At 35.2% G+C, this 12,762-nt stretch overlaps 3 protein-coding genes across 3 annotated transcripts; all 3 read left to right on the top strand.

Moving 5' to 3' along the window:
* Positions 1-4,979: 4,979 nt before the first annotated feature.
* Positions 4,980-6,374, top strand: LOC132191666 (UPF0481 protein At3g47200-like). Its single transcript, XM_059606759.1, has one exon. It carries the CDS (start codon positions 4,980-4,982, stop codon positions 6,372-6,374), a length of 1,395 nt encoding a protein of 464 aa, XP_059462742.1.
* Positions 6,375-9,838: 3,464 nt separating this feature from the next.
* On the top strand, positions 9,839-10,549 carry LOC132191665 (UPF0481 protein At3g47200-like). Its single transcript, XM_059606758.1, has one exon. The coding sequence runs from the start codon at positions 9,839-9,841 to the stop codon at positions 10,547-10,549; it is 711 nt and encodes a 236-aa protein (XP_059462741.1).
* Positions 10,550-10,634: 85 nt separating this feature from the next.
* On the top strand, positions 10,635-11,231 carry LOC132191663 (uncharacterized). Its single transcript, XM_059606756.1, has one exon. It carries the CDS (start codon positions 10,635-10,637, stop codon positions 11,229-11,231), a length of 597 nt encoding a protein of 198 aa, XP_059462739.1.
* The last annotated feature ends 1,531 nt before the right edge of the window (positions 11,232-12,762 follow it).

Genomic DNA, 12,762 nt, shown 5'->3' with positions numbered 1-12,762 from the left:
AATTAATCCAAAGTACGTATGCAATTCAAGCGCGTAAAATTTTTAATTAGAAGGAGCAGTCATTTACACGAGACGAGACGCTAAGAGCTTGTCAGCAAGCTTGGAAAGTGAGGAGCAAAAGACCGAGAGAAGGGCAATTTAGTAAAGAAAATGATCATTACCAAGAGAAATGATACACTTCCCTTCTTTTTTTTTTTTTTTTTTTTTTCAAAAGTTAGTTTTCAAATGATATGACACAATCTCATGAGTTTATGATACATTTTTCAAAATAATAAAATTGTAAACAATTGTTTTAATTAGGATCTCTGGTCGGTATGTTATTAAGATTTGTTGCCAAGTAAGCAAGCAACTAAAAGGAGGACTTGGGTTCCTCAAAGAACACAATTTAAGGTGTTAGAATATAAATTAAATAAATTTATTTACTTTGAGTTTTTCAAATAATTATGAAATCCATATTACATAATTTTTATGTACATTTAATTGAAAGAATTTCCTCACTTAACGATAAATTGAATTAATGATAGAGAAAAAAATTAGCCGCCCGCGGCATCCGCACATGTCACATGCAGGATCCAGATCTCCTGAAATTTTTAAGGAAATTTTAGTTTCTGAAATTTCAAATCTAGGCCATTCATTTTCATCGAAGAGTCATAATCTTGCCACGTGTCCCATACTAATAAAATAATTTTTAAATTTTTAATGACATTAATAATCATCATTATTTTATTATTTTATTAGTAGTGGGACACGTGGTAGGATAATGGCTCTTGGATGAAAATAAATAGTATGAATCTAAAATTTCATAAACTAAAATTCCTCTAAGAATTTTAGAGGATCTGAATCCTCCCATGCAAGGGCAATAGGGTATGGACGCTTGAATGTTAGTTTTGGAGTGGGTTATTATTCGGGTTAAATACTAAATTAGTCCATGGAGTTTCACAACTTTATTTTTTCCTCCCTAGGATTTCACAACTTTATTTTTTCCTCCCTAGGGTTTCACGATTTTATTTTTTCCTCTCTGGGGTTTCATTTTTATCACAGGAGGTCCCTGTGGTTTTGATAATAGACCAAGTTAGTCTTCCGTCAGTTGACTGTTAGTTGACTTAACGGAAAGCCACGTGGACCAATCAAATGTTGACACGTGGCACCTACTTAATTTTTTTTGTTTAAAAAAAAGTATTTTCTAAAAAAAAAAATTGGGGGTGGCTCATCTGGCCGGATGTGGGTGGCTCCAGCACCAAGGGGTGGCCGAAACCACCCCCAACCACCATTGGGGGTGGTTTCGGCCACCCCCTTGGAGCCCAAGGGGGTGGCCAAGCCACCCCCATGGCCAAACGGGGTGGCCGAGCCACCCGCCAATGGCCAAGGGGGTGGCCAATTTTTTTTTTTTTTTTAGAAAATACATTTTTTTAATTAAAAAAAAAAAATAAGTAAGTGCTACGTGTCAACATTTGATTGGTCCACGTGACTTTTCGTTAGGTCAACTAACGGTCAACTGACGGAGGCTAACTTGGTCTATTATCAAAATCACAAGAACCTCCTGTTTTAAAAATGAAACTCCAGGGGGAAAAAAATAAAGTTGTAAAACCCTAGGGGGTCTGAAGTATTTAACCCTCTTTTTTTTTCAATCATTGGTAGCTTTAAGTGTGCTGAGTGTCAGAGTGTGACAAGTGGCAGTTAGTAAATGAGTGATAGTTAAAGGAGATTAATATTTGCAATTACCCCGTTTTTTTTATACAAGAAAAAATCTTGGATACTTTGAGCGTTATTGGGATTGCGTTGATAAATAGAATTTTGAAATATAAAAATATATTTTTTAAAAGCTTTATTTTTAAGTTTGTCCTAAAAATACGTTTTGACAATTTTTAGAGTAAAAAAGTACTTTTAAAATTTTTTTACAAACAGATTAAGTTTTTGTTTGACACAACTTTTTAAATACTAATTAAAAGTACTTTTCAAGCTTTTTAACATAATCATAAACAGACTCTTACATTGTATCAAAGCAAAGGTTCTGAGTTCGAACTTTGTTTGTTTCATTCGCTTCTCATTTAAATATTACACGTATTGGGCTTCCCCTATTAAGGTATTTCCATCATTCACCCCTCATTTTCAATTAAATATCACATTGGCCCCTTATTAAGGTAAATGATTAAATTAGCCTATTCTTTAAGAATAAATGGTGATCAGTGTTAGTAGTTTAGTTTAAACCAGTCCTTCCGGATATAAGTAAGAACTATTTGGATTTACGTAAACCTTGTGCAATCCTAATCTAATAAGGTTGTAGACAGTTGTTTTAATTAGGATATGCACTATGCGGTCGGTATGGTATTAAGATTTAAACACCCTACTATCGTTTAATAAAAATCATCATATGTTTTTTTGCCAAGTTAGCAAGCAACTAAAAGGTGGACTTGGGTTCCTCAAAGAAATCTAAAAGCCACCGTTTTTCATACTTTCTCTCTTGGTAGGTGTTAGATTTATTTAATTATATAAATAAATAAAATAATTTATTTTGAATATTTTAAATAATTATAAAATCTATATTATATCTAAATGTTCTTCTATGCACGTACAATGATTTTACAACTTTAACCCGTGTTAGTATGTAATAAGATAGCATGTGATAAGAGTCACAATAATTACTAGAAAAAAAAAAAAAAAAAAAATTGAACATCCTCCAATCATATATTTACACGTGGCAAAAAGTATTAAAAAATTATAAAATAATTGTACTCATAATATTTTCCAGAATTAGATGTACAGAGTCTACTGTTGAACAGATGAGTTTTAGGCACGTCAAATCAAATGCTTGAATGTTAGTTTGGTTTGAATGTTAGTTTGGATCTCGGCTGAACCAACTTGTATAATTTATAACCAAATGTATATATAAATTATGGGAATTGATTTAGACATTAGTCAACCTTAAGATATATTCCTTACCTGCCTTCGATTCAATTTACAACTACTAGATTTGTTTGAATTCACAGTTAAATACATTTGTTTTTATTTCAGCCACCGTGTAAGTCCCACACAGAGGATAGGTTGCTTTTACTTTAAGTTCATTTTTCTACGGACTGACTTTGATCGACATAAAAAAATTTCGAGTCGCATTCTGGATCTCGGGTTAGGTGCTCTTGTAGTTATCCGTGCAATTTTTATTTATTTATTTATGTTTATATTAACGATCTAAACATGTTTTTGGTTTATATATATATCCACTAATGTGAATTCCCATAGTTTCTCCTCAAGTCCACGTGACTTAAATCTGTAACAAAATTAAAAAATAAATAATTTTATTTTTTACATTTTATAGGAGAAAAATTAGTTTTCTTCCAGGTCGGGAGCCACGTTACTCCCCGACACGTGACTTAAATCTGTAACCCAACCGTACCCCACTTCCATTCCTGAATATATATATATATATATATATATATATATATGTTTCCTAGGCCACGAAATTAATGAGTGATGTTAGATATTATCTTTTTATCTTTTTAAATTTTTTTTAAAATTGATGCGACTTTTAAAATCATCATTATATATATATATATATATATATATATATATGTTCCCTAGGCCACGAAATTAATGAATAATGTTAGGTACTATTTTTTTATCTTTTTAAAATTCTCTTAAAGTTGATATGATTTTTAAAATCATATGAATCATACTTGAATTTTGATCAAATGGTAATTTTGAAAGCCACATCAACTTTAGGAGAATTTTAAGAGGATAAAAAGATGGTACCTAACATTGTTTGAAATTAATTTACTTAGTAGCATCGTTTGACATCATGTGTCACCGTCTATGAAGGCAAAAGACCAGCTATTTCTTCATATTCAATTCTTCTCTCATTCTTTTTTTTTTTTTATAAAAAGTTACTATTAATTGTATTCGTAAGACTTACAAAGTCAATGATAATTTTTTTTAAAAAAAATATATAAATAAGATTAAAAAAAAAAAAAACATTTCTCAATAAAACATCACGTCCTCATTTAAGACTTAAAATGTTCCCCAATCCCAGTTTTTGTTTTTCGACTAATAAGAATTATTTTACTAAAACCAACCAAAACAGTGCAAACACACGAGAACAGATATGACACTATCATACTAAGAAGATAAATGTTATACTTTTCAAATTATTTCTATAAAATATAATCTTCAAATTATATGTCACAATTGTATGAGATGATGTCACATTTTTTAAAAGAATAAATTATATAACGTGACATATTTTTTAGGAACCATATTTATGATGCTATAAGTTTTCCTAGAGTTATTACAGAGTCATCCCAAATGTGATATGACTTTTAAAATTACCGTTGAATTTGAGATGTAATTTATTGATTTTTGATCTATTAGTGATTTTAAAAGTCACATCACATTTGAGATGACTTTAGGAGGACTCTAGGAAGATTTATAGCATTACTCTTTAAAAAAGGCTCAAAACGACATTTTACTAAATCATCGAAGGAAAATTTGAAGATAATAGAAAAAGATGAAGAAATTTAATATTGATGTTTGATAGTGAAATTTAATGTATTCTATATCGACAAATATTCAAAGACATAAGGAAATCAAGGTAAAAAGGAAAAAAAAAAAAAAAGAAGAAGCAATTATTTACACGAAAGAAGATGGAAAGAGCTTGTGATTAGTTTGTTAAAAGAGAGATAAAGCAAAAGGAAGATATACTTACAGATAAGAAGAGATGGCTAATGCGACACAAATATTTAATTGTCTTACAGGTTTTTTTCTTTGTCGCATGAATTGCTTACTCTTAATAAAGGAAGGATAGTCGTACGTGCTAACATGTTCTCCACTTCTCCTCAACCCCAGATAAAAGAACCTGTATTAAAACAGCGCCGCACACTAGCTAGCTTCAACATCCCAACTTCACGCCCAAGACAATTGTCTTAAACACCAAAATCCACGAAGAAATTCTGAAACGTGCCATCAAAAAACGCACGGAGTACTCCACGATGGAAACTGGGGAAGGGGGAGCTAGTCACGGCATCGATATTAATCCGAGAGACAACGACGAGCGCCTCATAGCCAAGATGAAAGGCGAGATCTTCAAGAGTAACCCATCTTTACCTCGCGAAACCGTCACCAGTGAAAAGCGTTGCATCTACCGGCCTCCTGAGCGGTTCAAGAACATAAACGGTAAGTGGCTCGAGCCCCAGGTGGTCGCCATCGGGCCCTACCACCGCCTCAACCCTAAGCTCCAGATGATGGAGGGGGTCAAATGGCGGAGTCTCGGCTACTTTGTCAGGAATAAAGAGGGAGACTACCTGGGGAAGTGCTTGAAACAAATACGTCCACTTGAAGGACAACTCAGGGCGTGTTATTCTTCTTCAGAAACCATCAACCTTAGTACCGATGAGTTCCTTCAAATGATGGTAGTTGATGGTTGTTTTATATTAGACTTGTTTCTCAACTTTGAGAAAGAGGTGATTCTCAATTTTGAGAAAGGAGAAACGTCCGACCACCCTCTCTGTTGGCTGAAGAGCCAGAAGAGGGTAATAGTTTCCAAGATCTACGCAGATTTACTCCTGCTTGAGAATCAGATCCCGTCTATTGTTCTGAAGGAGTTATATGGAATTTGCAGTAAGCCTGGTGATGAGTCCTTGTCCAATATCGCCACAGAAGTTTTCAAGAAATCAATGCTGGAAATTGATCCATTCGATAGAAAAAGGCCTCCCCTCGAATGGTTGCATTTGCTGGACCTTGTTCGGTCGCTATTTATCCCACGCGCTCATAATGAGAAGCTATGCCGGTGGATGTTCGCACTATTCAGTCCAACTCCCTGTGTCACGAAGCTACGCCGTGCGGGGATTAAGATCAAGAGGGATATGCCGGACAGCTTCTTGGAGGTAAAATTCAAGGGAGGTGTGATTGAAATGCCCGTTATAGCCCTCGACCACCAAATGTGCTCATTGTTAGTGAACTGTGTGGCATTCGAGCAGTGCCACAATTGTTCCACGCACTTCTCGATTTACGCCACCTTCTTGGATGGCTTTGTCAACACCGACAAGGACATCGAGTACCTTAGTGACCGTCGAATCATTGCGAATTCCTTTGGGACCGACGCCGAGGCTGCTGGCTTCATCAACAACTTGGGCCAGGACTTAACTATATATAACGAGTATGATAACAATACCTCTTATTTAATTGAGTTCTTCCTAGATGTAAACCGGTACTATTATCGGAAAAGGATGCATTGGAACAAATGGCAGTGGACGAGCTTCAAGCGCGAGTATTTTGGTAAGCCATGGATGTTGATTTCGGCATTTGTTGCGTTTGTGCTCTTAGCGCTAACATTTCTGCAGACCTTCTACACCATCTATGCATATCATCTGCATCCTAAAAACTAAACTCTCCCCTCCGCCTCCTTCCTACCCACAATAAACAGTGTTTGATAATAGTTTTAAGACGATCGTTGCTTTCTAAGTACTGTGTGAAGCTCTTTTAGCTTGTTGTGTTACTTTTGAGCTCTTGTAGTGAAGCGATTTTGCCGCGACAAAGCTCTGCGCTTGCAAGGCAAACCTTTTATGTATGATGCCGTGTGGATGCATATTTGAACTTTTAATTCCTCAATAATAGTTGTTTTTATAAAATACCCTTCAAAAAAAAAAAAACAAGAGTACCAAACCTGCAATGATCCTGCATGATGGGGCTTCCACGACAGCACCAAATCATATCAATTTAAGATTATTTTCTATTGAGTGTACAAAGGACTAAAATGCCTCAAGTTGACAAACACAATTAGTTAAGAGGTTTTTCTAAAGCAATTTCAAAGCATGCTTTTTTTGCTGGCTTACCAGAAAAAATAAAGGTACGTTTTGGTTTTTTAGAATGATAATTATTTAATAATAGGAATCGAAATTATAAAGAATGCACAAACTTCGAATGAAATGAAATGATTATTTTTATTTATTTGGTTGGTGACGACCACGAATGATCAAACTTATTAATTAATATCATGTGGCTATTATTTGATATGTCATGTGTTCACTGTTTTTTATTTTTTCTTTTTAATTTTTTAATTTAAGATATTTTTATAATTTGAAGTAACTATGCCTTTATGGCACATACAATTGGCACATGATTGTTACACAAGAGCCACGACATATGAATCTATTTAAAATCAGACAAAAATTTAGGATCTAATTGTGGAAAGTAAAAACTTAAGCACTATACTAATTTGAAATCGCATCAAAACCTATGGACTAAATTTGATTTTCCCCTCAATATTAGCTACCATCTACCAAATTAAAGCAAAAAAGAATCACATCCCTCCCATTTTTTATTTCCAAATAGGATGGTTTGATAAATAAAAATATGAAGAAAAAAGTCTAGGAATGAAATTATAAAGACTTAATTTATGCATTTTCTAATTTATACTTGCAATTACGTCCTTAGAATTGGATTCTGCACAAATAACTTATGCTTAATGCTTCAACCTTCGACACTACAATAAATTGTCGACCTTCATCTAGGACCAAGGAAGAATGTTACATCAATTCACTAAAATGATAGATAAGGTGAGGCCCTATGTATGATTACTCGAATTAAAAATGGTATGATAGAAGCGGGTGTTTTCGAGGCAACTTCTTGCTCATTCATGGCAAATACAAGGCCGCAAGCCCACGCCAGATTGATTTGAGCCCATCAAAAGTTGAAGTTTGCCTGTAAGGCTGTACAGGAGACTGGTTGCCTAAATCTTCAAAGAATTAATTGAAGCTTTGGGCTACATGGCATTTCCCCCGGCGGTGGCGGTCCAGCCTAATTGGTTCTTGATATTTTTGTGAAACCAAAAGTCAAAAAGTTTAATTTCACACAGACGAACCAATAATGCCACTGCATGTAAACAAGGATACTTATCCAAGTTCAAGTCAAAGGGCGAAGCTCCTCGTAATTTCAGTGCCGTGTAAATTACTCGAAATCTCACTTTGGTTTTTACCTTTTTATTTTTTTTCACTTAGGTTTCAATTCGTATCATATATGATACTTGATTTATGGGCAAATATCAATTTAGTACCTCTGTCACCATTCCATCCGTCAAATTAACGGACTGCCATGGAAGAGGTGTCGGCCACCCATACGGCCCATCTAGGGGTGATCGAACCACTCCTAAGGATCTTGGGAGTGGTTCGGCCACCCCCAATGGTCCAAAAAAGGTAGTTGAACCATCTCCATACTGTCCGTAGAGGTGGTTAAAACCACCTTTATTGCTGTCTGTTAATTTGACTGACGGAATGATGGCTGAGGTATTAAACTAGTATTTATTTATAACCATAGGTCAAATAAAATACGTGATACGAATTTAAACATAGGTAAGAAAAAATAAAAACATGAAAATCTAAGTATTAAAAAGGTAATTGACTCCAAAATTTATTTGAAAATGTAAGTTTATATATTATTGACTCCCTCACCATTGCTAGTTACCAAAATTACTAAGAATTTGCTATCAAAATTGTTGAAAATGCGATCCAAAAAATATCACAGGTATTTATACATGAGGCACGTTCTTAAGCCACAGATGATTGATGACATGTCAATTCATCTCTCTTTTTAAGATAAGATATTGGGGATATGGTCCGTGGCTACCCCTGCCTTGGACTTAATTTGGGGGGCTAAAATTTCAAGGATGGGCTCCGGACATTTAAGCAGAAACATGACAACATCAACCTTTCCTCATGGTTTCATCATGTGACATATAATTATTGCGAACGTCAGAATATGATAAGAGATGACGTGGAAAAATGAGGATGATCAAGTGTTAACAATTGAATGTTTGTTTTGCTCAGGAAAAAAAAAAAAAAAAAAAAAATTGGGTCGGGTAAGGGCTGAATTAGAACATTTTGTTTGAAATGGCAAAATTTTCTTAAAAATATTCTTGGAGACGCAAAAATTAACTTTTAAATATATATTTTTAAAAAATAAATAAATTTTGGGGATCACCCCAGCCTCCCAGCCAAGGAGTGGTTCCGACCCTAGGTCGGGTATGGTGACTAGTGTTATCTTTTAATAAGAAAGAAAGGCTTCTTTTTTTTCTTTTTCTTTTTTTTTTTTTTTTCAAATTTAAGATAAAATTGTCAATTGGTCCCTCTGCTAAATCGAGTCATTTTTTGAGCAAGTGGAAAGGACTTATTTACGAATAGAGATTTACGGCTGCCTCAAGCGTAGACACCTTAACCCTTTTTTTTTTTTTTTTTCTTTTTAAAAAAAAATTGAAGAAGATAGATATTAAAGAGGAATCTAAATTTGATGTATTAGCACTAAATTTGAGGCATTAGCACCAAATTTAAGATGATTGAATTCTTTTTGGGTGATACAATCCCTAAAGGGTATGGTTAACCTTCCACTCCTAAATTTTAGTTTTGAATTCAAAAACAAGTTTTGAGGCATTAAAAATTAAATATTAACTCATAGAAATTTAATTAAAAAAATAACAAAATTTGTTTTTAATTACTATTTTTTAATACCTGTCTAACGCTAGAGGCAGCCCCATAGCAGCACTCCTTATTTACTGGAACTCAACTGTATTTTTGTGCACCTAAAAAAAAAAAAAAAAAACTGTTTTTTTGTGCGGCAGCGACACTTTATAATGGAACCTCGTTTTAAATTAGCTGGCATCATATCTCCATAAAGGTTCGTGGGACCTCCTAACACGTCTTCATAAACAAGCCTAACATGAATGTCTCCCTCAACCCCATATAAAACCTCCATTTACCGCAGCGCAACACAGCAGCTTCAACAATTACACCCAAGACCGTAGTCTAAAAAACCAAAATCCACGAAGAAAATTGCTATAGCTGAAGGATAAATTTACGACATGGACGAGAGTCGGAAACACTACTCGAATGAAAATGGGGAAGGACACGACCCCTGCATTATTCAGGCCCTCGTAGAAAAGACGAAAAAGCTAGAGGATCTCCAAGATCCCATCGTGGCATCGTCACCCAGCGAACCCGCTGCCATTGAAAAGCTTTGCATCTTCAAGCTTCCCCAGAGGTTCAAGAACGTCAACCGTATGTGGAACACGCCCCAGGTGGTCGCCATCGGACCCTACAACCGCCACAAACCTGAGCTCCAGGCCACGGAGGAGATCAAGTTGCGGTGCCTCAACTACTTTATCGACAAGACCAGGCCGACTAGCCAAGACTTAGATGTATACTATCAAAAAATATATCCGCATGTAAAGGAAGTCAGGGAGTGTTATTCCAAAGACGACAGCAACCTCAGTGTACGTGAAGATGAGTTCCTTGAAATGATGCTTGTTGATGGTTGTTTTATATTAAGCTTTCTTCTCTTCTATATGGAAGAGGAAACATCCGGCCATCCTCTCTACCGGCTGGATACGGTAACATTACGGAAGATCTACGGGGACTTGCTCTTGCTTAAGAATCAGATCCCGTCTGTTGTTCTGATGAAGTTATATGAAATTTACCGTAAGCCCAATATGACCTCGAGCTTGAAGGATATCGCCATATATAGAAGTTTTTATGGGATTACTGGGAGTTCGATGCCCCATATACGGCTATGAGTTAGAAAGGAAAGAGTTCGAGTGGTTGCATTTGCTGGACATTGTTCGGAATATCTTTGTTCTAAGCTCTGTAAAAATGAAGGCGATGGGCGGATCTAACATTCCCTGTGTTACGAAGTTACGTCATGTTGGGATTAAGGTCAGACGGACATATTGGGCAAAGAACATCTTGGACGTGAGTTTCAGGGCCAGGGGCAATTTGATTCACATGCCCAAACTAATTCTGGACCACGAAATGTGCATATTGTTAATGAACTGCGTCGCATTGGAGGAGCAATGCCACAAGATCACTCCCAAGCCCTTCTTGTCTTACGCCGTTTTATTGGACTGCCTTGTCAACACCGCCAAGGATATCGATTACCTTTGTAACCATCGGCCTGGGATCAAGGAACATATTTTTGAGACCGACGCCGAGGCTGCGGACTTCATCAACAACTTGGGTAAGGGGTTGACTTCATATAATAAGTCGGACTTATCCCGTGCAGTAAACAATGTTTATCGGGAAAGGTTAGTTTATCGGGAAACATCGAATTGGTTCCGATGGCAGTGGAAGAGCTTCAAGCAGGAGTTTTTTGGTAAGTCATGGTTGTTAATTTCGGCATTTGTTGGGCTTGCGCTGTTAGTGCTTACATATTTGCAGACCCACTTCACCATTTATGCGTATGTGCATGCAAAATGTTAAATCAATACTTTTTTAAAAAGTTTAAGTGGATTGAGAGATAAATTTAATTATTTAATCAATGTTTTAACACTTCTTTTAACGTGGGTTCAAACTCTTTTTTATTGGATAAGGCTTATAATCATACGTGAAATATTTAATTTAAATGGGATGAATAATGGAGTCAAAGGTCCTGAGTTTGAACATTGACTCTATCAATTCACTCCTATTTAAATTAAATATTTTAAGTGTCGAGAGTTTGAGCCCACATGTAAAGAAGAGTGTTAAAATAATTAAATTTATCTCTTTCTACAAGCTTAAACTTTTGAAACAAAGTGATAATTTAACTTAAAAAGCTAAATCCTCCCCTCCATCCTTCGGACCTTCGCACAATCAATACTGTTCAGTAACAGTTCTAAGAGGTCGTGGCTTTTTAATTATGTGAAGCTCTTGTAGTTTGTTGTGTTACTTTTGAGCTAGCTCTTGTAGACTTGTAATGAAGCGATTTTGCTGTGCTTGCAAGGCAAACGTTTTATGTATAATGCTGTATCGATGCTTATTTGAACTTTTTAATTTCTCAGTAATAATCTTGTTGTTACAAAATGTCACTGGAAGGCCCAAAATAATCTTCTTGTTACAAAATGTCACTGGAAGGCCCAGGATCATTGCAGGTTGTCGGATGATGGGGCACGGCTGCGGCTTTATCGTATACGATAGCATCAAATCATAATCATTTTTTTCCGATTATTTTGCTAATGAGTGTACAAACTACAAAGGACTAAAAGGCCTCAAGTTGACAAGCACAAGTTAATAAGATTTTCCTAAAGTAATTCCAAAGCATGCCTTTCATTTTGGCTTGCCAGAAAAATTATAAGGGTATAAAATGAGCGGTAGTTAGAGAAGACTAAATGTAACTACTTTGATAATTTTTAGAGTCAAAAAGTACTTTTAGAATGTTTTACAAACAGATTAATTTTTTGTTTAACACAACTTTTTAGATACTAATTAAAAGTATTTTTCAAGCTTCATAACATAATCACAAACAAGCTCTTAACATGGTATTAAAGTAAAGGTTCTGAGTTTAAACTTTATCAGTCGCCTTCCATTTTCATTTAAATATTATACGTATTGGGCCTCCCCTATTAAGGTGTTTCCATCATTCACCCCTCATTTTCAATTAAATATCGCATTGAGCCCCTTATTAAGGTAAATGATTAAATTAGCCTATTCTTTAAGAATAAATGGTGAGTGTTCATTATTAGTGGTTTAGTTTAAACCAGTCCTTCCGGATATAAGTAAGAACTATTTGGATTTACCTAAACCTTGTGCAATCTTAATCTAATAAGGTTGTCGACAGTTGTTTTAATTAGTATATGCACTATGCGGTCGGTATGGTATTAAGATTTAAACACCCTACTATCGTTTAATAAAAATCATCATATGTTTTTTTGCCAAGTTAATTAGCAAGCAACTAAAAGGTGGACTTGGGTTCCTCAAAGAAACCTAAAAGCCACCGTTTTTCATACTTTCTCTCTTGGGAGGTGTTAGATTTATT

This window comes from Corylus avellana, chromosome ca9 (assembly GCF_901000735.1).
Source record: "Corylus avellana chromosome ca9, CavTom2PMs-1.0".
Taxonomy (NCBI): Eukaryota; Viridiplantae; Streptophyta; class Magnoliopsida; order Fagales; family Betulaceae; genus Corylus; species Corylus avellana.
This window is presented reverse-complemented; position numbering and strand designations above follow the sequence as displayed.

Coding starts and splice junctions, on each gene's coding strand:
- LOC132191666 (XM_059606759.1), top strand. CDS start 4,980: ATGGAAACTGGGGAAGGGGGAGCTAGTCACGGCATCGATATTAATCCG.
- LOC132191665 (XM_059606758.1), top strand. CDS start 9,839: ATGGACGAGAGTCGGAAACACTACTCGAATGAAAATGGGGAAGGACAC.
- LOC132191663 (XM_059606756.1), top strand. CDS start 10,635: ATGGGCGGATCTAACATTCCCTGTGTTACGAAGTTACGTCATGTTGGG.